The sequence below is a fragment of the Sorex araneus genome, chromosome 3 (assembly GCF_027595985.1).
Source record: "Sorex araneus isolate mSorAra2 chromosome 3, mSorAra2.pri, whole genome shotgun sequence".
NCBI classification, from domain to species: domain Eukaryota; kingdom Metazoa; phylum Chordata; class Mammalia; order Eulipotyphla; family Soricidae; genus Sorex; species Sorex araneus.
In genome coordinates this window covers 178,475,789-178,502,431 of record NC_073304.1, presented here as the reverse complement: position 1 = coordinate 178,502,431, position 26,643 = coordinate 178,475,789, and the positions used below count along the sequence as shown (strand labels likewise).

Below are 26,643 nucleotides of genomic sequence, written 5' to 3'. Positions count from 1 at the left end.
TTTTAACTTTTATTTCAAAAATTTTATTAACTTTATTGTTAAATTTTATTATTTTAGTAACTTTATTGTTTTATTAATATTTTATCAAGTATTATTTTAATAACTTAATTGTTAAATTTTATTTTTTTTATTATTAACATTATTATTAAATTTTAACTCAGCCCATTTTCTTATCACCCTTATCTGATATGTACATGTATTTCCCTTTTTGTTATATATTTCTGTTATTGAGGCTAGGATCAAACTTGGCCTTGAGCCCGAGATCCGTGTTGTACCATGAGCCATATCCCTCGTCACAGTCTATGTCCAAGACGGGGTCTAGGCAGAGCCTCCCCTGAGCCTGTGTCTCCTGTGAAAATGCTGCTTAGATACGGGTCTGTTTCTCTGTGTTTAGATATTTGGTTGATATAATTTTCTTTCATCAACAGATGGGCTTTAGTTTTATTTATTTTGTTTTATCCTACTCAAAAGTAAGAGTGCTTAGAATTTTAAATATTAAATGTAATCTTTCCCCAAAATATCTCTTAGCAAGGGCAGAGAGATAGTCCAGAGGGTAGGGTGCTTGTGTTACCTGTGACTGACCTAGGCTCAATCCCTGGCACCCCAGATCCCCCCCAAGCTCTGCCAGGTTCGTGATCTGTGAGTGCAGTGAAGTTAGCCCTGAGCATGACCGAATGTCACCCCCAAACTGCCCAAAATGGTGTCCTACCCAAATCTATTTTTCTTCTCCCATGGAGAGAATTAATATATATATCATGTACACTACTGAGAGCCTGGCAAGCTACCTGTGGCATATTCAATATGCCAAAAACAGTAACAACGAGTCTCACAATGGAGACGTTACTGGTGCCTGCTCGAGCAAATCGATGAGCAACGGGATGACAGTGATACAGTCACCTTTAATTTTAGCTCCAAGCTCCTGACATCTCCCTGTTACATGACTGGTGCTTCCAGCTCATGCTGTTTTAAATTTATTATTATTTTTAATTCATTTATTATTATTTGGGGGGAAATGGGGCCCCTCCTAGCACTCGCATACAGCCAGGCCAGCAGCTCAGTGCCAGGGCATGTGGATGTGGTACTGCTGAGGTCCTGCCAGTGCTGGGGTGCCCAGACACTCCAAAGCCACATCTGGCAGTGCTCAGGGTTCCAGGGATGCATTGATTGGTACTTGGGTCACCCTGTGGTGCCAGGAATTGAACTGGGGTCGGCCACAGGCCAGGACATTGTAACCCTGTACAATGTCTCTAGCCCCACTGTTTATTTGTTAAAGACTTTCAGTTGTCAAGTACAAAAATAATAATTGAGATGTTTTTGAAATGACTGAGATGTTCAAAGATTGGAAGCAGCTTTAGGACTGAATGATGTTGTCATGGAGTCACTCTCCTTTCTGGGAGACTGATTCATTCTCACACGGGCTTTCTCAGCCATACCATGATGAGAGTTAATGTTCTCTAACAAAAACTGGTCGCTTCCTCATCTTCCTCCTAGAATATATGTTAGCTCCCCCCAAAGACTTGGATTATCTTGGGTCCAACTTGGTTCCTTGGGTTCAGTGGTAGATGATCCATATTCTCATTATTGAGTGGTTGGGTAATGACTCAGTTGGGAGAACTGGTTTCAATCCCTGACACCACCACCACCCCCAAGAAAAAGAAAAGAAAAGGAGGAAGAGAAATATATTTACTGTCCCTAAAATTTCTGTAATTTCCAACCACTTGACACATCATTATCTCAGTCCCGTAATGTAAACTTTGTATATTTATTTGCATATTTGTCATTATCGCTATATCTCTAACTTTGAACTCAGTTTTAGCAAGTCTTGTCAAATATATTTTATATCATAAATTCATTATTCTGGCCACGTCTACTTCCAGTGGCTTCAGTTGGCTTTGATCATTTTACACCCAGATAACTATGTTATTAATACCAATCGGGTCTTTTCTTCTGCGGGGTCCAATAGTGGCATATTTCAGTGACTTCCCACTGCCTGCAGCATAAACATTTATCTCTGGCATAGTTTACAAAATTCTTTGTGATCTAAAGACCCGTAATTACTCTTGCCATTTTCCATTTTATCACCTTATACATTTTTCTCCAAATATGCTAAATTCCTGGTAGGTTAAAAAAATTCTCTCAAGCTACTTATTATTTTCTCTACCATGCTGTTTGTTATCTCTGCTTGAAATGAGTCCTCCCTACTTCTTAGCCTGAATAAATACAGTTTATTTATCTTGACTTTGTTTTGCATTGTTCCCCGAAGCTTCTCCATGACTCCACCATGCTCCTCCCAGAGAACTGTGGGAGAATTCTAGCCTTTGTGGGTTTTTTTTTTTTACTTGCATTAGGGCAATTTTTCTTATTAATTTCTCTATCCCTTGCATTTTCTACTGTAGTAGTTCTTCAAGTGATAATAGGTGAATGAATACATGAATGAGTGAAAGTAAAGCATTTTGGGGATCTATTATTTTTTGTTACATATGAAAATTTAACTGCATTTAATCATGAAAGACAGACCTAAAATATACCCTAAAGATCTTGTCTAAATCTCTCCAGGAGAATTAACTAAGATAAGCACAAATTTGTATGCATATTTCTAATACTTAAGCATATTTTCTGCACTTTTAAAAAACATTTTCTTTCTTCTTTTTAAAAACTGCATCAGATCATTGGTTTGAAATCATGGGTAAGATATTTTTTATTTTAATTATTTTCATAGAAAATCTCGAGGGAACATAATTACTGAATGCTGCTGTAGAATTTGATATAACGCTTAACTGTAGTGCCTTAGTGTGTAAGAGTTCAGTCTTCTGCACTGCACGGTTCCCCAAGGACTGATGGAGGTGGCCCTTGAGTCACAGCACCAGGAGTAACACCTGAGCACTGCCTAGGAGACTCCCCTAAAATTGGGGATGCACTGTCTGATGAGAATTTGCTTATGTTTGGGCCATGCCTGGTATTGCTCAGGGCTTTAGGGATCCTATCTGGTGCTGGGGTTGGAACTGGGGAGGGTTGCCTGCAAGGAAGAGTCTTCCCCTGTTTTAGCTCTCTGCCCAGCTGTAGAGAATTCCAAAACTATAGTCAATCAGTTTTGAAGTCATCTCTTTATCATTACTGTGTTCTGACAGTTTTAAACATTGTAGACAATTACCTGATACAGTGCTACTCTCCCGGGCAGTTCCCTCCCTTGCTCCAAGAAGTGTAACCAGCCTGGTCTGTCAGTCAGTCAGTCAGTTGGTCAGTCAGTCAGTCAGTCAGTGCTGTTTCTGTGGGATTCTGCCCCTGCGCCCAGTTTTTGTTCCCTTGGCTTTCATGTGCCATGGTGTGCGCAGAGCATTCAACTGCATTATTCAAGGAAATGTGAAAATTTAAAAACCTTCAGGTCAGTCATCGCTATTTAGATCTTATTTACAAGGTAACTATAAATGACTTTAAATTTAATGACTTTGAATTTTTCATATGTATTTATATATTTAAATTGACCATATATGACTATGTGATATGTGCATACACTGTATTTATAGACATATACAATTGCTAAGAGATTTGTATATGTAATGCATTTTTACTGACTTCTAACTTTGTGTTTAAGTTTAATTAGTGCAGCACAATCTGTACAACAATGCAGTAAATACTTCATTAGATCTTAAACTATGGCCTATTCAATATTCTGTTAGGTCATTTTTTTGGTAATATTAACTATGATTTAAATAATTTTTTTTGGGGGGGTCACACCCAGTGATGCTCAGGGGTTACTCCTGGCTCTGCATTCAGGAATTACTCCTGACGATGCTAGGGATGCTGGGAATATACTGAGGATATGGGATGCTGGGAATCAAGCCTGGGTTGGCTGCATGCAAGGCAAACGCCCTACCCACTGTGCTATCACTCCAGCCTCTAAATAATTTTTTAAAGAAATTATATTGATAATTCTTTTCAGCAATATTTTTGTTAATTTTCTCCTACTTTTCTTGTAAGACCTGTGGTTTATTCAGCCAAAGACTCTTGTATATTTTAAATGTCAAAGAGGCCCAAATGACAGTGATTTAGGATTATAACTTTTTCTGTATTATTAAATTATATTTGTGTGTGTTACTGTGTTGTAAGTAGGATTGTACCACCCTTTTACTTGGTAAATTTAACTACCTGACATTTTTTGTGATTATATTAATATGGTCTCTGGAGCATCAAAAAATGTTTGTAATCATATTTATTCTTTATGGTTGTATAGTTGTGCACTTCAAAACCTAAGAGAAAAAAACTTTGTAACTGACTCATCTTTAAGAAGCTATTTCTATTTAATGAAATTTTGTATTTTTTTTTTATTTGAACCAGAGTCGGGTATGTCCATTCCTTATAGACCCTTCTTCCCAAGCTACAGAATGGTTGAAGGAACATTTGAAAGACTCACGTCTCGAAGTGATTAACCAGCAGGTGTGTGTTACTCATCATTTAGATACAAAATAGTAATGGCATCCTCCGAGTCCGGGGTCAGAAAAAGAGCTTCAGAGCTGAGTTCTAGGCCTTATCTTCTCTGAGACCTGGGGAAAGAAATGCAGCTTTTCTACCTTGAATTTGCTAATTCTTAAAAAAAAAAAAAAAAAAGCTGGTGGTTAAAAAATGTCTGATTCCTTCTATGTTATACGTTTTTTTCTAAGTAAGCCCTGCAGATTTAATAATGAACAAAGTAGTCTACAACTTGCACTACATAGCTGGTCCCCCAAAATTCTTGTTTGCTTATAGAATTTTTCCCTAGGAACTTTTCACAAAATCACCAGACCCAGAAATGTAGAATTCATCTTAACTTTTTTTTCTTCCATTGTTGTTTGTTTGATTTTTTAAAAAGATATTTAGCAGAGTAACTTCACTATCCTGACAGTTTTCATTTTTGAATTTCATTTTTGCTCTTGCTTCCTGTTACCCATGAAGTAGGTTCAGCCGCAGACTCACGTACTGGTGAGGGGTGCTTGTGCCGTGCTGCTTCCTACACTGTGCAATGCCACCCTGGAAAAGGCTCCAGATAGGTTGGAGACATCGTAAAACTTTGCAACTTTTAACTTTAAGATTTTTGGAAGTTAACAATTAAAACATAGCTAACAGCAAAATGTTTCAATAGTTTTGTTAAATGCCACCTTAAAGATGTAATAAATAACAGAAACAGAGAAAGGAAATAGCTTGTCAGTTTCTATATTACAGAAAGAGGATTGGAACCAAAATACAAGGAACAGATTCATTTAAAACTTACTACTTTGGGGGGGGGCCCTACTCAGTTATCCCTGGCTCTGCACTCAGGGATCACTCCTTGCAGTGCTTATATGGGATCACATCTGGGGATCACATCTGGGTCAGCTGTATATGACAAGCTCCCTACCTGCGGTGCTATGTCTCTGACCCTCAAAGCTTTTTAATGACCCCAAGTGGAACACAGAGCAACGAGGTCCACTCTCGAAGTCTAGATTCTCTGCAGGCATCAGGGGTGTTGGCTCCCTGCTTCTGTTTCTAGGACACTGACTCCTCTTTACTTGGCTATTTCTGCACAGTTTTGTTTTCTTGATTAATTTTTTTTATTTGAATCACAGTGATATCCACTGTTTCAAAGTTGTTCATGACTGGATTTCAGTCATATAATGTTCCAACGCCCATTCCTTCACCAGTATATTTTCCCCACCACCAAAGGTCCCGGTTTCCCTCTTGCGCCTCACCCCACGTTCTCTCTCTTTCTCTATCTTTCTCCCCCCCTGCCCATCCCCCACTTTGGGGCCTTATGGTGTGCAGTACAGATAATGAAAGGTTATATCCCTTTACCTACTTTCAACACTCAGTTCCTATCCAAAATGCAGGGTTTTTTTTTTAAAAAAAAATAAACCGGAAGATGACTGGGGACATAACTCAAGGACTGGAGACATGCTTTGCTTGTGGGAGGCCTGGGGTTGATAGCAGGGCCCGAATGTTCCCTGACCACTGCCAGGAGTGACCCCTGAGCATGGCTGGCAAACAAAAATTACCAGCCCCTCCACCCCACCACCACCCCTGCTCGAAGACGGAACACCCTGGGCACCACGCACTCCTCTGAGGGCCACTGGCTGTGCTTCCCCTACCCAGGAGTGCCTGGAGAAAGAACTATGTTCACACCAAGTAGGTCATGAGGCCCTAATCATGTTTGACATCAAGTGTAGCGAAATATGTATTCATTAATGGGAAAATAATACTTTGAAAATCTATGTCTGAATCGGTTTGGAATTCTGAAAGAAAATATGGGTTGTAGAAATCCTTAGTTTCTCTTACATATTTAAACTTTATATCTGATATGTTGATTGATAGCTCATTAAGCACTTGACTAGAGTCATTAACATATAAAACACTTCTATTGGTTTTTTCCTAACGTGTGGAAATGGCGATGTGTGTCTCCGCCTGGCAGGACAGCAACTTCATCACAGCTCTGGAGCTGGCCGTGCGCTTTGGGAAGACTCTCATCATACAGGAGGCAGACGGGGTAGAGCCTGCGCTTTATCCCTTGCTCAGACGAGATCTGGTTGCTCAAGGTAAATATTTGCAGTAATTCATCAGGTTGCTAACTAAATTTGGACATTTTTGTCTTGACACTGAATCTAAGGAAATAGAACTTCAGAGGTTGGATGATGGTGATGTCATCAGTCAAATTTTAGTACGTAAACCGATTCTAAAAGTGCCTTTCTAGGAGGCTTTGTGAGTGGGGGTGTGTGTTGGGGGGGTTGGGAGGCAGGGGGTGGTCCCTGGATTGCTCTCAGGCAAAAAGTTTTCTTAGAAAATGAGAAGAAGTCATATATAGTGTCGCTCGTAGCTCAAATTTATTTCAGGAAAAGGAAATGAAATATAGTAGAACACAGAGAAAAGAATAGGAAGTTCCTAGTCAGGAAAAATAGGCGTATGCTCCCCAGAATCCTTTCCGGTCATCACAAGGATGCAGTTCATCCCCCTGTTGTGATGACACATTGGAATTGCTGTTTGCAAGGGCAGCTTCTGAGACTCAGTGCCCAGCATCTTTATCAGGCTGACTAGGAAGCACATTCTGCTTAGTGGGCAGCAAAACTCCAGACGATGCAAAAGAACACAGGTGTTCGGTATAATCTGCTTTGTTTGTCCACACAGTGCAGGCACAGTGAGCCGCTCCTGCCTGTTCTGGAATGACGAGAACCCTCCCAAGATCTAGGTGTTGACTAGGGGCCAGCCCTGGATAGAGACTTTTCAGGATAGCAGCTTTAAAACGTTAGCAGTATGTCTTTGACACACGTACCTGACTCCGACTTTGCAGTTAGAAAGTAAGGCCACCAAACTGTGATGGAAACACTATGCATGTACAGAGAGGCATCCATTACTTTATGTGGATATGTGAACACACTGAAACCACTGAGTTGCTAAAAAGTTACACTTTTTACAGTTAAAAGTGTAAAGAGAAAGTAGGAATTATTGGGGCAAAGAAGAAAAACAGCAAAGCTTCTGTTTATCACCCAGTATTCTACAAATAGGTATGATTAACCCAGAATTGGTTGATATAAAAGGAAGTAAGAGTGGAACTTTTGCTTTTGTACCTTAGGGAATCTTTCCATGTCAGACTCTAGTCTCAGGCTGTCTGGGTTTGGTTTGATTTTGTTTTGAGCTAACTCAGATCATTTGAGCTTACGCTATGCTGTCTCAGGGGAATAGAAATGGGAATTGGAAATGAACTTTTAGGGCCATTGGGTTTTGATTTCCTCCTGTCCATATTCTGGTCATTTAAGGCTTGTTAAATCTAAATTTTCATGAGCTCTGAGCAGTGCTCAATGACTAAGAGGTTTTGGTAGTTTGGTTAACATTTATTTGTGAGAATATATATAAAAGCCCAACATGCACAGGGCACCCCTGCATGACTAATACATTGCTAGTTGATAATCGGTATTGCTTTGGGTGAGAAGCTGGCTCATTAATTCTGACTCCAGATTCTTTTCTCCTAAGGTCATCTTGACTCAGGGTGGCCCTTTGTGAGGGGTATCCATTGTTAGGTCAGGAGACCCTGCCCATACACCACAGGTGGCTATGCGGGATTGGGTTTGCTATTTGTCTATTTAAATTCCATTCATCTTCAGTTCATTGGACTGGAATGATCTCTGTGATAGTTCACTTGGTACTTAGTGGATTTATCTAACTCAGATGATTTTTCTGAAGAGTTTTCACCTATAAAGTTATATTTATTGGAAAAACTGATTTGGGGCTTCTTTTAAAAGAATATAAAGAAGAAATCATTCATAATAGCCATTTAAACCTTCATGCCACATTTCAGCTATGATATTTGTCTGTTATGTCAGAAACTATGGAAGTTGCTTTCTAAGTTTCATACATAGTAACATTCAAAAAAGTTTCCCAAAATCTAGACATATGAAATTGTATGTACTTATATGGGGCGTAAAAATGTACAAAACTTTTTACATTCCTAAAATGATGCCTCCCTGACTTCCTTCCTTTATTCCCTTGGTGGTGCTCAGGGTTTTTTCCTGACTCTGCACTCTGGGGTCACTCCAGGCAGGGCTCCAGAGACCATGGGTGGCAGCCACATACAAAGCAAGTGCCCTACCTGCTCACCTCTCTCTCCAGCCTGGTAGAAATGTAAAACTGTACACTGTAAAATGTTGCAAACAGTTTAAAAGCATTGTAAAATGTTGTCAGATATCTGTAGATTTTACAGTCTAATCTTATCTATACCTATGACTCTTAACAAAAACAAAATTCAAATAAACTCTCCCCAAGACTGATGCATCCCCAGAAACCAAGGTAGCCGCCATGGAAGTTGGGGCTCTCCTGTGTCCTGGCTGGGGATGAGGCTCAGGGGGTGGAGCGCGGTGCTGGGTTTTGGTCCCTGCCCTGCATGGCCCCTCAGGCCCAAAAGGCACCGATCACTGCCATACCCCTGCGCTGCCTACAGGTCTCTTGAGTCCTGAGGCTCATCAACATTCTATCATCATCATCAATAACTTTAGGACTTTCCAGAACTTTCCTTGGAATGAACAAAAGACCAACCTTGTACTTGTGACTTAGTTCATTAAAGTAAAATAGTGAGTCTGTGTCCAGGAGGGAAATAGTGATCAGACGAACTGCACTGTAGGTCAGTGCCAATGGGAAGGAAGTTTTTAACAGTTAGGACTCTTTTATTTAGAGTATGCATCTCATGTTTTCTAAGTGTGAGTTATGGGACACATATCCACAAAAGTCTGTTTCATAATAAGATACTTATTTTGAAACATTTGAACATATATCAAAAATAATATATGCCGGGGTTACCAGACCAATGCCTCTGGAACGCAGTGGTGCCCTGGTGCCCGCCATGTGACCAGCTGGAATCACCAGAGGGGATCGATTGGTTCTGAACTTTAACTGAAATATGTATGTCGACAGATGAACACACACGTGTAAATCTCATGGTTGTTTTTACTGTGTGCTAGATAAGGTACAGAACTTAGCACTCCAGAAGCCTCTTTCTTGGCCATTTTCACAACCAACCACATTTCTGACTGAGAGCAGCAGAGAGCGTTCCTTGTGCTCCCTGACCCACTAAACACATTTTAACTAATTAAATTAGAACTAGAGAATTCATTCATCATTGGGAGTTTATATTTTTGCCATTGGTAATCAACCATTTCTAAAAAACTGAAATATGAGATGTAGTGTGAAAGCCATACTGAATATAAATATTCCTTTGATGCTTCAGTATCGTAAGAGTATCTTAATATTATTTATGAATATTTGATAACTCCCACAAGTTCTTGTTAATCTTGCATTCTGGTTAACAGGCGTTTAGGCAGTCTGACTGTTGCTGTCTTTTGGAGTCTTGAAAAGGTATATCAGCTATTAAGTACTCAAATTTAATATGTTTTAAATGTATATTGAAGATGCAGATTATTCAGGTCAGCTAATTGTGTTATTTTTCAAAAAATAGGACCACGTTTTGTGGTACAAATAGGTGACAAAATTATTGACTACAATGAAGAATTCCGCCTGTTTTTGTCAACGAGAAATCCAAACCCTTTTATTCCACCGGATGCAGCTTCCATTGTTACTGAGGTTAATTTTACTACGACTAGAGGTGGATTACGAGGACAGGTATCCATGAACACTCATACCTTATTTAGAAATCTTTTTTATCTTTTGTATACCTTAGAAATCTTTTGTAGCTTTGTGTTGTCATTAAGTATTTTGAGTGATAAAAACAATTTCATTAAACAGACTAGCATTTAAATATGATTTTGAAAATATACTCACAAATTAAGAGTTAAAACTTTTTGTTTTGAATTTGTATTTGATTTATACATTTGTAACCTAATAGCAGCTTGCTGCTTTTTCTAGTTTAACATTGATTTTTATACTCTAGTTCTATCATACATAGTAGAATTGTTTAAAAGTAAGACATTAAGATCAACTTCCCTCTTTTAATTATAAAAAAGTTGCGTTTAAATATGAACATTTCAGACCACTGACATATTCAATTGGTTGCAGGCCTTTGATTATTAATCCAACATTGTTTTCTGTCTGAAACATGGTTTTTTAAAATAATTTTTTAATTGAATCACCATGAGAGAAGCAATCACAAAAGTTGCTAATGATTGGGTTTCAAGTCACACAATGTTGCTATTTAATTGAATCACCATGGTTTTTTGTTTATATGAATATTTACTATTAAAAATACAAGTTTTTGTAGCTTGTATGATTTTAGAGCTAAATATTATATTTTAATATTCTAAATAGTGTAATTGGTTGTAGTTACCCTATATCATTTGACGTTTAACTTTTTATTTTGCTTATTTTCATCAAAAATATTTTTGATGCATTGTAAGTAGTACTCTGTGTGTTTGTATATGCATATACTGTATCACTGTCATCATGTTATTCATTGATTTGCTCAAGTGGGCACCAGTAACGTCTCCATTCATCCCTGTCGTGTGCTAGTGTAGCCGGATGGCGTATTGGGCGCTCTTTCAGGGTCAGGGGAATCAGGACCATAATTGTTACTGTTTTTGGCATATTGAGTATGCCACGGGTAGCTTGCCAGGCTCTGCAGTGCTGGCAGGACACTCTCAGTAGCTTGCCGGGCTCTCCAAGAGGGTTGCATATACATCACTTGTATCTCTTGTCGTCCCATTGATCTTCGATTTGCTTGAGTGGGCACCAGTAATGTCGCCATTTGTCCCTGTTGCATATACATATATACAAATATATATGCATATATATGTATATATATTTACATAGTACACTATTTGGTCAGGCGCAACATGTTTTTATGACTAAATTAACCTTGAATTTTTTTTTAAGCTTTTAGCTTTAACTATTCAGCATGAAAAACCTGATTTAGAGGAACAGAAAACAAAACTATTGCAACATGAAGAAGACAAGAAAATACAATTGGCCAAACTCGAGGAATCTCTTTTGGAGGTAAAAGCAAAAAGTTACTTACGCTGTTTCTATGTTTTTTCCTTTTTAATGAATATAAGTAATTGCACTGTAGCACTGTCGTCCCATTGTTCATTGATTTGCTCAAGTGGGCACCAGTAACGTCTCCATTGTGAGACTTGTTGTTACTGTTTTTGGCATATCAAATATGCCATGGGTAGCTTGTCAGGCTCTGCCATGTGGGAGAGATACTCTCGGTAGCTTGCTGGGCTTTCTGAGAATGACGGAGGAATTGAACCCAGGTTGGCCGAGTGCAAGGCAAACACCTTACCCACTGTGCTATTGCTCCAGCCCAAGTAATTATTTATTTTTAAAGATTTATAATACCTTCTACAAGTTTTTGGTTCTTTTCAAAGTTGTAACAATTCAAACAAAGAAGCAGATATATTGTACTGTACCATCCTGTGTAATCTTTAAGAAAAGTAATTTTTATCTGATATTGTATAATACTTCATTATTTTATTAATATTTATTGTATGTTTAGATTTTCAAGAAGTATCCCAAAGGTGCATGGAACTGCCTTTGTAAATTTTATTTTATTGATAAATTAATATGTATATAATGCTTTGACAGCTAGTTACTATTTGTTATAAGATAATAAATCTTAAAAGAACTTAAGCTATGTAAGCATAATTTATTTATGATCATTAGTGTTGGATTCCTACAATTTCACCATTTATACATATTAATCAGATTCATTTTTTTCTGCAGACACTTGCCACTTCTCAAGGAAATATTCTGGAAAATAAGGATTTGATTGAGTCTTTGAATCAGACAAAAGCAAGCAGTGCAGTTATTCAGGATTCACTCAAGGAATCTTACAAACTGCAGCTTTCCCTCGATCAAGTAACTATACTTCTTTGTATTTTTATGTCATGTTTTCTTCAACTTTTGTGTTAATATAATTAGAAAATTTAGAATCAGGACTTTAGAGAATGATTTGAACCATTATTTTTCACAAAAGCATTCAACACCCCCACCCCCACCTGTCCCCTTCTCCTCATTGGAGTCTGATTCTTACCATGGGGAGCCTGTGATGAGGCTTAGGTGGCACTTGTAGGTGGAAGGCTCGAGCCCTGCTGGGCCTTCTCAGGACTGGCCTGATCCTGAAGTTCTAGAGGGATAATCCTGTCCTAAGATGGAAAAGGAGTGTATGAGAATGACTGTGAGGGGACGTCTTTGTCATTCGTAAGGTTTTTAGAAGTCGTAGCAAGTTGAATATACAATTAAAAGTTACAAATGATCCTTGCCATTGAAAACGTTTTTCCCCTCTTCCATTCTGGATCTCAGGAGTGTGATGATCCAGCTCTAGTCTAATTAATGGGTAAAAGTCTTTTTACTTGATTATAATTTAAATTAATGAGATTTCAATCCCTTAGAATATGCTTTTCTTTGGAGCTTACATTCTGGTGGCCAAGCTGCTGAATGTTCTTGAGAATTCCTAGTGCAGACTCCTGTTCTCTTGAAACTTTCCATGCTGAACCAGAATGGGAACTGCTATGGAGCTGCTTGACATCTGTCACCCTCTTTTTCTTCTAAGGTTAAACTTGGCCAATGTCACGACGCTAATCCCTGCCTGAAGGAATTTGAAGTGTCTGTGACTTTTTTCCCCATCACTGATTCATAAAATCACATGATTTTACCAATATTATATCTATGATTTGACCCCAGTCAACGATCTGAGCTCAGTAGTCCTCTGGTTGTCTTCATTTGTCCCAGCCCGGACTTCTGGTCCAAGCGGAAGGTTCTGTGGTCCTGGTTCTGTCTTCACTGAGTCCCACAGTGCCTCATCTCCTTCCTTTCACATCTACTTAACACATTCCTCCTTTGACCCCTGCTCCCATCACCTTCCTGCTGGCTTCCCACCCACAAGAGTCAAGTTTCACTTGTTACTAACTACAGGGGCTACCAAAGAGTGCCACCCCTTTTGCATATATGAAGGGTGGCACTGTAGCACTGTCCTGTTATTCATTGATTTGCTCGAGCGGGCACAAGTAACATCTCCATTGTGAGACTTGTTATGTGTTTGGCATATCGAATATGCCACAGGTAGCTTGCCAGGCTCTGCCATGCAGTCAGGATACTCTTGGTAGCTTGCTGGGCTCTCCGAGAGGGAAGGAGGAATTGAACCTGGGTTGGCCACATGCAAGGCAAATGCCCTAGCCACTGTACTTTTGGAAATGTAGAATCTCTTCCTTCATTCTCTTACCACCATCTTGTCCTTTTTCACATGATGAAAGTCCTTTTGGTCCGCAGTAAAACCAATTCATGAAATATGTTTGGTTTCATAATTTGAGAGGTAGAGAAATATTTCAGACATCATACCCTTATATTCATTTTAAAAAATCAGGTTCTGTTTTCCTTTTAGATACAGTGTTAGGGTTGCATGTCGTGTCTGTGTGTGGAATCGGAACTATATGTAGCACTGTGCCAAGCGTCCCTGGGTGCAGGGGAGCACAAGTTCTCAAGTGTTTTTCCTTCCCAACTTTTTGCCCTTTTCCCCAACACAGGAGCGCGATGCCTATCTCCCTCTGGCTGAGAGCGCCAGCAAGATGTACTTCATTATCTCAGACCTGTCCAAAATTAACAGCATGTACCGCTTTAGTCTGGCTGCATTTCTCCGACTTTTCCAGAGAGCTCTGCAAAACAAACAGGTAGGCTGGTTCTCCTCGGTGAGACTTAAAAGAGAGGTTGTTTCGCAATGAGGATTTCCAGAGACCTGATCAGAGTTATAGTTCAGTAGATCCTGGAAATTAATTGAAATTACATTGAAAAGAAACTAGTTCTTTAATTACATTTTGTGTTCTTAAACTTCCAATGTGACTGTCTTTTAATGGAAATAATTTGTGTCTGTGTTTGAATTAATAAGTAACATTATCATTTTACCAAAAACCAGATGATTCTGGAAAATATAAAGATAAATTATTCTGACGAGAGATAGAGTACAGGGAATAAAGCAAGGACTTTCATATGGCCGGCCCCAGTTTGATACCCAGTACCACATGCAGTCCTCCAAGCACTGCCAAGAGTGACCTCTAAGAACAGAAAAGTAAGCACTGAGCACTTCTGGGTGTGCCCTCCTTGCCCTCCACCTTGCAAAAGATAAATTACTCACATTTTCCTATTGCTTTGGAAAAACAAAATTTAAAATGGACTGATATGTCCATTTGAGGGGTTATGGACAGCGATAAGTGTCATGGTCCTATGGGATGCCGCGGTGTCCACTCTGGCCAGTGGATGGAGCATAGACCAAAGGCTCTGGAGTGTTTTAATGGAAAACAGACTATACTTTCAATAAAGTATTCATATGGTGTGATTAACATTCAAGGTAATAAGTAGAGATTTACACAATAATTTTGAAAAATTGTGAGACTGTCTCATATTTTATTGGGGGTGCTCCCTAGCAGTGCTCAGTGTCTGAGGTGCCACTCTCCCCAGTACATATCCAGCTGTGTGGGCCAGACACTTCATGCTATGCTCTGGCTCTGCTTCTTGGACCTGGTAGTGCTGGAGTCACCAGGGCCACCCCTGGTTCTGGAGGGGCAGTGTGGTGCCAAACCCTTTGCCCCAGCCCCATGTCACTACGGAAGTGTCCTGTATGGGGGCTCCTACGTGCATGTCACAGTGTGTGCTATTGCTACAAAGCATGACCGACCCAAGTTTCTGGCTTCCTATGGTTAGTATCCTGTTCTAAACAGGAATTCTTCATTTGTTCTTAAAGATCATAAATGAAATTCACCTCAAGTAATGAAAAGACTATCTATTGTGAGAAAGAATACAGAATTTTAAATACTCTTGCAGTATTCTGGAAGGACAGAATTTTAAAATACTGCAAGAGTATTTTAACTTTCTGGAAGACAAGTCTTTTCACTCTGCATACAAAGTTCTGTTGCTTTAAAAAATACATTTTGTAAAAACACAAATTCAAATGCACAAATCCACATACATAAAGGTTATCGTTAATGTGCATATTATCATAGGACAGTAGTTTCTAAGGAGATTCTGCATGATAAACTTTTCTAAAGAACACAGAGTAATTGATGTTGTTACTGTGTTATGCCAGGAAATCTAATCTCTTTATTCTCATACTATAGTTTACAGAATCACTTTTAATATAAAAATTTTAAACACAAGCATAAAAAGAAATTTAAAATGAATTACTGTATACTTTCTAAGTAATTATCGAAAAACTTAAGACATTAAAGACAGAGTGCATTCAAATTTTATTTCTGTTGTTTTAGTGTAAGTTTAGTGCACTTATTTGTTTGTACAAATGAATTTAATTGATCCTGAATCATCTGAGTGTGGAAGAATGTTGGACGCATTAAAGCAATATGGAGTACCTTTTAAATGTTCAGACATTTTCTAATCTTGTAAAAAAAAATTTAATTTACAGGATTCTGAAAGTACAGAACAGAGAATACAATCTCTTATCAACTCATTAAAACATATGGTATATGAATATATATGCCGCTGTCTATTTAAGGTAAGAAATGTCTCATTTTCTATATATAAAACAGTATCAGAACCTTGATTTATTGTGGCACCATCATATTCTATTACTGCTCACTAGAATGATACTGATGTTGGCATTCCTGATGCTTCCCTGGAATCCTGCTTGTTTCCAATGAGAATCCCTTCCCTCAGACTGGGCTGCAGTTGAGAGGGTGACCTGAGAGCCTCCAGGGCCTGTCTCTAGCAGGGTGTGTCCTACCAGGGCCTGCGGGCTCAGCAACACCTTCGATGTTTGGCTGTTGTGTTCATTTGGGAGCGCTCAGTATCACCACTGGCTTCGACAGTGATGCCCGCAGCACTGCTTCTCTGAACTGTGAATCAGAAATCTGTCTGGATATTGTCAGATAGCCCTGGGGTGGGGGGTGGGGGGGGGGAATAGGAACTGTTCCTGTTTCTAGTGCTGGGATGTAAACTCTCACCTTATCCTGACTTAGACCGGACATTTGTCTTAGGTTTATAAGACAAATGGGCCTTGGAGTATTACAGAATAAGACATCATAGACATTTTTAACCATCATAGACAACAAGGTGTTCACTTGGGATTTTACGAAATTGATTTTAGTTTTGTTTATAAAAAATGTGGTCACATGACCTGGAGGTGTTGGTGTTTATGTATGTGGATGCCAGGGAAGGTGGTGGGGGAGAGTGCTGCAGGGCAGAAATTTTCTTGAATGTTATCAGAATTTACCTTGTAAAGGTTTTTTAAACAGATGATACTTCATACCACAGAGTAATTAAGATACTTCTTTTCTTGTATCCTTGTCAACCCTAGTGATCCCATGAAACCTTTAATCAGTTTTACAGCTGATATCTTATTCTTTAGTAGGGTTCACACCAAGCAGTACTTAGGGTACCACCCGGGCTACATCTAGTGGTTCTTAGGGCCATCCAGTACCAGGGATTGAATGAAGGATCCTCATGTGATGTGTTCCACTGCTTGAGCTGTCTCGAGGACCCATGATATCGTGTGAATCATATCTGTATTAAAGCCACATATTTTTGGACAGAGATAGTACAGGTATTAAAGCATTTGCCTTGCAGGCAGCCAACACACCAGTCTTCTGCCATGGTTCACAGAAGGCTAGATGTAGCAAAACTGCCTGTGAATGTGCGGATATTAAAGAATGAACTACAGTATTCAGTGATAAACATATCAGACTAATACTATCTTACTTAACTTAATTTTTATGTCAGATTAAAGATGCTATCATTTTTCATTCATGATCCTTTTGCATAAATTCTTACAAGTAAATGGATTAGTTAATTTAGATGTATATTGACTATGTTAGGGAGAATATAAACAAACACAATGGCATGTATTATAAAGACCACACTTTTCTATAAATATAGGTTCAGACAAATCAAGGTGACTGACTTGCTGTTTTTTTTTTCAGGCTGATCAGTTGATGTTTGCACTGCATTTTGTTCGAGGCATGCATCCTGAACTTTTTCAAGAAAATGTAAGTAGAAGCAAAAGAGGGGAAAGTTAGACCTCAATAGATAAATTTGATAATGGGACAGGCTAATGATAAGATTAGAAGTTTATTTAGCCTAGAAATTCTATAATGACCTCCTCATTTTTTATTGCTTGAAATTTAGTGTAAGACACTTTTACTCCTACTACTTGTTCGATTGGCCAGTATTCTTCAGGGACATCAAAGCAGAGTAAGAAATCTAAGTAACGCAGCACATTGTCTGGTTTTGTTTTAATTCAGGTTTACTTATTCAGTGCTCCAGGAGAGTCGGTCTTTGTGGTGCCCTTGTTTAAGCATGAAATTCAGAAATAGGAAAGGTCCAACAGGCACCAGCCCTGGCAAACCCAGTTTGATCCTTGGCATGGCATGCCTCACTGAGCCCGCCTGGTATAGCCCCCAAGATTCTAAGCACCACTAGGTTTAGCCCTCTAGCCCCCCTCCCCTCCATTGTCCCCAACCCCCGCTTATCCAGGCCAGAACATTAGCCATCAGACCCACCCAGCCGAGTGTATTTGAGAGGCCCCAGGGCCCATGAGCACTGTTGGAGAGCCACTGCACCCCCCAACAAGTGACCGAATGGGGGTGTACACGCTAACACTGCTGCTTTCACTCACTGGCTCTGGGTAGCAGGAGAGGCAGTGCTGCCTCAGGGAAGGGCTTGCTACCAGCTGTTCTGCTCATGCTCCATCCTCCTTGAGCTCAGCCACTGAGCTACATAATTTTCTCTGGTTTCTAATGTTTCAAAAATGTAAGTGGTATTTCTCAATTTTATCCTTTTATGAAACGGAGAAGGAACCCGGAGAGACAGAACAGCAGATAGCACACTTGCCTCACATGAGGCTGACCCGGATTTGATCCCCTATACCATGTATGCTCCTCTAAGCCTGCCACCAGGAGTAGTCCCTGAGCACAGTGAAGTGTAGCCCCAAAGTAAACAAACAAAATGAGAAAATCTAATAGCCAGGGTGACATGAACCGAGTATAGTACCCACAGGGAACTTTTGTTCTACTTAGTCCATTTAAACTACATTTGGGGTGATGTAAACAAATGCAGACCATTCCATAAGTCTGCCTCTGTTCAATTTTTGTTCCTACTTCCACATTCTCTGACACTGAAGTTTTTCTCAGGACACTATACTTATTAATCTGACTCCTTTTATTTCCTTTTATTTCTACTGTTGACTTTCACACCTTTCCTTTCCTCCTTCTAGATAATTTTTCACCATGATCTGTATGTTCCATTTCTGTAAACTTAATGTTCTCTACTCTTCCTTTATGGAGTATAAACAATCATTTTCAAAGGAGAACATTTCTTCTGACTCACAGTAGCAGTGATCATTCCTATTTTATTGATCAATGAATATGATTTCAATAGGAAGAGGGAGTGGTCACCAGGGCGTGGTGGGGTAAAGGTTAGAAGTATTTGTTTGAGCAGATTGCTCTCAAACATTCATGTTTTTGATATATTTTATAACAGTATGTTACAACTAATATATCTTGCCCATTATTTTCTTGTTGTGGGAAACCAGGGATGAAGATGTAGGTTTTCTTGGTTATATTCTGTAATACTTTATCAGTCTTTATTCTGTGGCTTAATTAAAAGAAATATTGTCAGTTTTCTCCCAAGCTGTTTAACTGCACTGTAAATAGAGTACTTTTCTCTATGTTTTTATTTCCAAAACGTTTAAACTTTTTTTGATGTATTTATTTCCTTAGGGTTTGGGGCGACACCTGATTGTGTTCAGGACTTACTCCTGGCTCTGTGCTGAGGAATGACTCCTGGCAGGACCATATAGGGTGCTTGGGTCTAACCTGGGGTGGCTGCATTCCAGACAAGAGCCTTGCCCACTCTACTATTTTTCTGGCTCAAAACTTTTGCTTCAAAACTTTGTTGTACTTTAAAAAAATAATTTTATCTGTAAGCATAGACTAGAATAAATTGATATGTAATGACAAATGCTGATTGTACATAACATTTAAAATTTTACATGTTGTGACTTACAAAATATTTTTGTTTTGATTAAAATGTTAAAATTTGTGGGGCTGGAGCAATAGCACAGCGGGTAGGGCGTTTGCCTTGCACGCGGCCGACCCGGGTTCAATTCCCAGCATCCCATATGGTCCCCTGAGCACCGCCAGGGGTGACTCCTGAGTGCAGAGCCAGGAGTAACCCCTGTGCATCGCCGGGTATGACCCAAAAACCAAAAAATAAAAAATAATAATAAAATGTTAAAATTTTGTATCTTAATATATAACAATCCTAGTACATTTATTATTAATGTATTATCTTGATACATGAATTCATTCTTACAGTGTTCTTTCTGCTAGAAGTGGAAAGATTTGAGAGGAATTAACCATCTCCCCATGCCCTTAGAAGACTTTGCGGAAGCCATTTTATAAGGGAATTAAAAACATGTAACTGACTAATATTTTTATCTTTTGTGTTCTTTGTATTTTTTCCAATAGGAATGGGATACTTTTACAGGTGTGGTTGTTGGAGACATGTTGAGGAAAGCTGTAAGTTTAAATAGTGAAATTATTTCACTCATAGGGAAATTAGATTGAATATGTTTTACACTTGACTTTAACTTCAGGAAATATAATTTGCTTCAAAAAAGTTTAAATTATTCTTCAAATTTTTCTTTCACTAGAGAAATATGTTCTTGTTTACGTTGTTCCACTATGTGTCTAAATTAATGGTTTTTTGTCTCCAAAGACATATATTCCTTTGAAACTAATATTAGATATTGACATTTTTTTCCCCACCTGTGTTGCTAGAACAGGTTTATAATCCTAACAAAATAAAATTTTGTTTTATAACTAAGGATTTTTTTATCCAAACTTGCAGATACTCATTACAACTTCTAAGTTAAAATTGAGCTTGTTCTATTTGAACATGTCATAGATATTATTATTTAAAGTAGCACCCTCAAACTGTAATGCAGAACTTAGATGATCTTAAATGCAAGATATATTTTAAATAATATAATTTTAATGTTAGTTCTATTACATTTTAATTTTTCAGAAGTTTCTTACAGATTAAACAAAAATGAATACAGAATTTGTCTTAATGGTTATCTATACCATAGAAAATTTTACCCTAGAGAGCTGTAAAGTACATAAAAATAATACCAGAATGAGTTTTTTTTTAATGTTTAGAATTAGCTATTCAGTGTTAGTAGGTTTTGTGTGAAGTTTGCCAGACATACCAGGGAGAATAATTGTTTTTATTCAAAGGACACTCAGCAAAGAATCCGTGATCAGCTTCCGTCTTGGATCGACTCGGAAAGAAGCTGGGCGGTGGCCACATTAAAGGTTCGTTCAGCGGTTCTGACTCCAGCTGAGCCTGGCAGTGGCCCAGTGTCTGACAGAGGCCTAAAGCTGTCGAGTTCAGCGGAAATGCAGCTTAGCCAAATAACACAGTCATTGTATAATGGACAGTTCATATAAATTAGGAGCAGTGGACTTTAATTGCCAGGAAAACTAAGAGACTCTTTCTAAACAAGTTACATTGTTTATTAAAAATAATTTAAATTAAAATATACCTAATTATTTAGTTCTAACCAAATGAAATTTGGGCACTATGTTTAGAAATAAATGTAGATATTTGGGTAAAACATCCATAAGTACATCTGATTTGTGGTAATATTTCATGAAAATCTTATACTGTAGATATTGATCTTTCAGACACATTATTTTCAATTAAAATTCTCCATTGTAGAGATGTGTAATGTTAAATGCTCAGTAGAAATTGATAAGAAATCTGAAGCAGAAATTCATAACTAAAAATTTTGAGCATATTGCAATAAAGAAGCACTATGTTCACAAAAAGATCCATGAGTGAATATGGTTTAGGAAAAGATGCTTTGCTAAGGACTTGATATTGATATAAATTCTGGGGCTATTTTTTTTGTGTGTGTGGGCTTGGGGGAGCAGGAGGGGCACACCGAACAGTACTCAGGGCTTTCTCCTGCCCCCATGCTTCAGGGTCACTCCTGGTGGGACTTGAGGACCATATGGGTAAACAGGAGTTGAACTCTGGTCAGCCACATACAAGCATCTTACCCGCAGTGATATTGCTTTAACTCCCAATATGGGCTATTTTTATTATGCAATTCACTTGTGGCAGTGATTTTAAATTTAAATTTGCACTTGGTTTTAATGAAAGCATGTTTTTTTTCTCCACAAGGTGGAGATAGGTACAAGTATTTTTATGTAAAGATTTTTTTTAACTTATATGTATTTTTTAGTACTAACATATGTATTTATTTAGTACTACTTTGGCAATACTTTATTTTATTTAATTCTGGTTTGGTTAAGACAACCAACCTCTTTCTCACCTAGAAATGATTAAATAAGGAAACACAAAGAAGAAAACAGTAAGCATCTCTCAATAATTGGTCTTCACTTCTTGCATACATGCATTTATTTTTGTAGCTCATTCTGTCTGTTTACTGTTTAGGTTGCTCTTCCCAATCTTTATCAGACCCTGTGCTTTGAAGATGTGGCTCTGTGGCGAACTTACTACCATAATTCTATGTGTGAGCAAGAGTTTCCATCTATTCTTGCAAAGAAAGTTTCCTTATTTCAGCAGGTAAATTATCTAAATTAGTGTTTTTCAGCTTTTTTGAACCTGTAGACGGGTGACAATAAAAATCTTTTATAGACAAGTTGAGGCAGAAATTTTTAAAAAAACATTATATAGTATTTTGTTATCTGTTTTTGGATCTAATACTTTAAAATGAAAGTTTTGCCCAGGCATACTCTGGATTAAGCACCACTAATGTTTTCAGCAGACTGGCCAGAAATTTTCTGCTGAGTAGTGAACTGGTGGTTGGAGCCTGCCCGTTGTTCTACTAGATACCTAGAAGTATTAGACGTTGGTTCAGATGTCATTCAAATGCAGACTCTGCTTTAGGCTATCAAGTAAACACTGGAGTAGGAGGTGGGGGTGCTGGGGGGTGAGAGGAGGTTCTGTGTTCTGTGTTTGTCCTGGCATGAAGCCTTGACCAAATGAGTCTGTGGGTAGTCTGTCTTCCATTAGTCTCTGAAGAAACAGAGAAAATGTATTACAGAAAGAAATGAAAGTGAAGATGAGTCTAGAGGGGGCCTCATGTTTATCTGGCCTTCCCCCTACTTCTCGTGGAAAAAAAATCACACATTGCCTCCCCCACCTCAACTTTACTATAAAAGTTAGGCATCTAAGAATAGTAGGTATACATCATTAAGCATAAAATAGCGATTTGAAAATTTTAGTCAAGATTTGGAGGTTCAAAATCCAAACCTTTATTCTTTCTACTTGGCCCTTCATTAGATCCTGAAGATATGGCTAAGCTTAAGGTCATTACATGGTGTTTACCTGTGATGACTGGTTTAGTGACATCAATTTTCGTAACATTTTGACTATTTAAGATGTACCTATTACAAATTTAAGCTTATTGTGGGACAGTTAGAGTTTACAGTATCTCGACCAATATTCCTGAGCGTTGAGTTGGCTGCTGTGTGAGCTCCATGGGAACTTTATCGTGGCTGTGTTTCTTTGGCAGGTTCTTGTGGTGCAGGCACTCCGGCCGGACAGACTGCAGAGCGCCATGGCTCTGTTTGCATGTCGGACTCTGGGTAAGCACTTGACCTGACCCGAATTGTATGTTTGGGATCACACCAAGCAGTGCTCAGGAATTACTCTTGGTGGTGCTCGGCGGACCATATGGGATGCCGGGGATTGAACCTGGTTTGTCCACATGCACAGCAAACATCTTCCCTGCTGAAGTGTTTGTTTTTAAGTTACATTTTATGCTGACCTTAGTCTTAAAAGATTATCAGTATTTTATTCTTCATTCTGCTTGCCTTAGACTCGCTAAGACTCTTGCCTTTCCTGTGGTGGATATTGGTTTGATCCCTGGTGCTGTACGTGGTTCTATGAGGATCCCTGAGCCCAGAGTCAGGATAAGCCTACCAACCCCCCAACACAAATCACGTTCACTCAGTGCCATTAAGCAAAGAATTGCATTAAGTGAAACTTTGTGATGTTTATGTTCAAATGATTTGAAAATTTTGATATACTTCTGAAATAATACTGTTTCTAAGGGAAAAGTCAACATGCTGGAGTATGGCTGGATGACTCGTATTTGTTCAAGTGGTTTAATTAATATGGTTTTGTATGAATATGTTTTGAAAATTTTAGGTTGCTGGAGAATAATAAGCTCTTACCTCTTTTTAATCAATTTTAGAGATTTAATTTCAAATATAATTTCTCAAGCATTCATATGGAAAGATTTTTGTACTCTAGAAACCTTTAAATAATTATGAAGATGTGTTTATGAAAGTAGTTTTTATTTGAAGGTACTAATAAAGCACTATCCAAACTTTTAGGAGTGTTTTCTCTCTCTCTCTCTCTCACTCTCTCTCTCTCTCTCTCTCAATTTGAATCACTGTGAGATACACAGCTACAAAGCTGTTCATGATCAGGTTTCAGTCATACAAAGTTCCAACACCCATCCGCCTACCATTGTACATTTTCCACTACCTCTATGGCAGGCACTGTCCTCTCTCTCTCTCTCTCTCTCTCTCTCTCTCTCTCTACCGCTATCTCTCTCTCTCTACCGCTATCTCCTTCTTCCCCCTTTCCCCCTCTCTTCCTTTCCCCATTTTGGGACCATTCCTAACTATCATTGCCTTAGTGGTCCCTTCTCTATCCCAACTTCCCAACTGCCTTCTCCCCGAGCACCTGAAACAGGCTTACAAACATGGACCAGTCCTCCTGGCTCGTGTTTCTACTGTCCTTGGGTATTAGTCTCATGTTATTCTTTAACATATTATGTGGGATTTAACAATCCCACAAATGTGTGCAATTATTCAATGTATGTCTCTCTCCTTCTCTCCTTCTGACTTATTTCACTCAGTGTGATACTCTCCATAGCCATCCACTTATAAGCGAATTTAATGACTTCATTTTTCCTAACAGCTGCATAGTACCATAATTTCTTTAACCAGTCATCCATTCTCAGGCACTCTGGCTGTTTCCAGATTCTGGCTCTTATGAATAGTGCTGCAATGAACATAGAAGTGAAGATGGCATTTCTGCTCTGTATTTTTGCAGCCCGGGGGTGTATTTCCAGAAGTGGTATTGCTGGGTTATAAGGAAGCTCATTTCTAGTTTTTTGAGGAAAGCCTGTATTGTTGTCTAAAAATGCTAGAGCAGTTGGTCATTCCTACCAACAATGAATGAGAGTCTCTTTTCCTCATATCCACGCCAGCACTGGTTGTTCTTGTTCTTTTTGATATGTATTAGTCCCTGAGGTATTTGCATCTCCCTGATTAACAATGTTGAACATTTTTTCCTGTGCCTTTTGGCCATTTGTATTACTTCTTTGGGGAAGTTTCTGTTCATTTCTTCTCCCCATTTTTTGATGGGATTGGATTATTTTTCCTTGTAAAGTTTTACCAATGTCTTATATATCTTGGTTTTAATCTCTTATGAGTATTGGGTGAATAATTTTTCACTTTCCATGGTCTGTCTCTGCCTCTTAGTCTTTTGAGGTGCAGAAGCTTTTTAGTATAATGTAGTCCCATTTGTTTATCTTTGTTTATACTTGTTTGATCAGTGGTGTTTCATCTTTAAAGATGCTTTTAGTTTATTATCATGGAGGGTTTTGCCTACATTTTCTTCTGTGTACCTTATGAATTCAGGTCTGATATTGAGGTCTCTAATCCATTTTGATCTGACTTTTGTGCCTGATGTTAGAGAGAAATCTGAGTTCATTTTTTGCATGTATCTGTCCAGTTTTCTCAGCACTACTTGTTGAAGAGGCTTTCCTTGCACCACTTTACATTTCTTGATCCTTTATCAAAGATTAAGGGTCATATATTTGAAGGTCTGTGTCAGGATATTCACCTCTATTCCATTGATCTGCAGGTCTGTCTTTATTCCAATACCATGCTGTTTTAATTACTACCACTTTGTAGTACAGTTTGAAGTTGGGGAAGGTGAAGCCTCCCATCTTCTTTTTCCCAGGAATTGCTTTAGCTATTTGTGGGTGTTTGTTGTTCCATTTAGATTTCAGGAGTGTTTGATCTATTCTTTGAAAAATGTCATGAATATCCTCATAGGGACTGCATTGACTCTGTATAATGCTTTGGGGATTATTGCCATTTTGATGTTAATCTTCCCAAACCATGAACTGGGGATATGTCTCCATTTCCTCGTATCCTTTATTTCTTGAAGTAATCTTTTGTACTTTTCTTTGTATAGGTCCTTCACCTCTCCAGTTAAACTAATTCCAAGGTATATGATTTTCTGAGGCACAATTGAATTGTAAAAGCAGGATTTTTTCCTACTATCTCTTCTCTTTAATTATCTGTATATAGGAAAGCCATGGACTTTTGGGTATTGATTTTGCAGCCTGCCACTTTACTATACAAATCTATTATTTCTAGCTTTTTTGTAGTCTTTAGGACTTTCTAAGTATAGTATCATGTCATCTGCAAATAGTAAGAGCTTGACTTCTTCCTTTCCTATCTGGATGCTCTTGATATTTTTTTCCCAGTACTTGAATAGGAGACGTGAGAGTGGACAGCCTTATCTTGTGCCTGACCTTAGAGAGAAGGCAAGGGATGCTACTTTAATATTACAAGCCAGGTCTTTCAGATTAGCAAAAGCTTCGAATCAACTTTTAAAAATAGTAATTACCAGATGCAAATGTTCTGACTTTTATAATTCTGATTTAATTTTGGCTTTTCAGTAACTATTCTAAGCAAGATCATGTTATTTGTGTCAAAGTATTACAAGATTTGAACTCATAAGATTGAGTGTAGTAGAACGAGTAACTTCTCTAAAGTTTTTTCAGAAGTAATTTTGAAGGCTGGAGCAATAATATGGCAGGTAGGGTGATTTCATTATACACAGCCAACCCAGGTTTGATCCTAGCCATCCAATATGATCTTCTGAAGACTCCTGCCAGAATTATTTCCTGAGCGCAGAGCCAGGAGTCAACCCTGAGCACACCAGATGTGGCCCAAAACAAACAAATGAACAAAAGAAGTAATTTTGAGACTGGCAGCTCTCCTAGTTTTACAGTGCTCTACTTCTCTTATTCTTGTTAGCATCCGAGGCTGTTTCTTGCTTCTATAGCTCATGTTTTTTGATGACTGTGTCTAAAAGAAGTTGAAGGACTTAATGAAATATTTACTCAGGGCCAGG

The 26,643-nt window shown here is 38.5% G+C and overlaps 1 protein-coding gene across 2 annotated transcripts in view; it reads left to right on the top strand.

The window, feature by feature from the left end:
• DYNC2H1 (dynein cytoplasmic 2 heavy chain 1) overlaps positions 1 to 26,643 on the top strand; it is a 153,837-nt gene that overhangs the window by 90,513 nt on the left and 36,681 nt on the right. Inside the window, exons 64-76 of one of the 2 annotated variants that reach the window (XM_004605157.2) lie at positions 2,666 to 2,686; positions 4,336 to 4,434; positions 6,419 to 6,542; positions 9,947 to 10,110; positions 11,317 to 11,436; positions 12,166 to 12,300; positions 13,965 to 14,108; positions 15,851 to 15,940; positions 17,364 to 17,429; positions 19,911 to 19,961; positions 20,682 to 20,759; positions 21,907 to 22,038; positions 22,991 to 23,063. In XM_004605157.2, coding sequence (XP_004605214.2) covers positions 2,666 to 2,686; positions 4,336 to 4,434; positions 6,419 to 6,542; positions 9,947 to 10,110; positions 11,317 to 11,436; positions 12,166 to 12,300; positions 13,965 to 14,108; positions 15,851 to 15,940; positions 17,364 to 17,429; positions 19,911 to 19,961; positions 20,682 to 20,759; positions 21,907 to 22,038; positions 22,991 to 23,063 — 1,297 coding nt within the window. The remainder of the gene's footprint in view (positions 1 to 2,665; positions 2,687 to 4,335; positions 4,435 to 6,418; positions 6,543 to 9,946; positions 10,111 to 11,316; positions 11,437 to 12,165; positions 12,301 to 13,964; positions 14,109 to 15,850; positions 15,941 to 17,363; positions 17,430 to 19,910; positions 19,962 to 20,681; positions 20,760 to 21,906; positions 22,039 to 22,990; positions 23,064 to 26,643) is intronic. The other variant, XM_055131929.1, reaches the window with a different exon arrangement.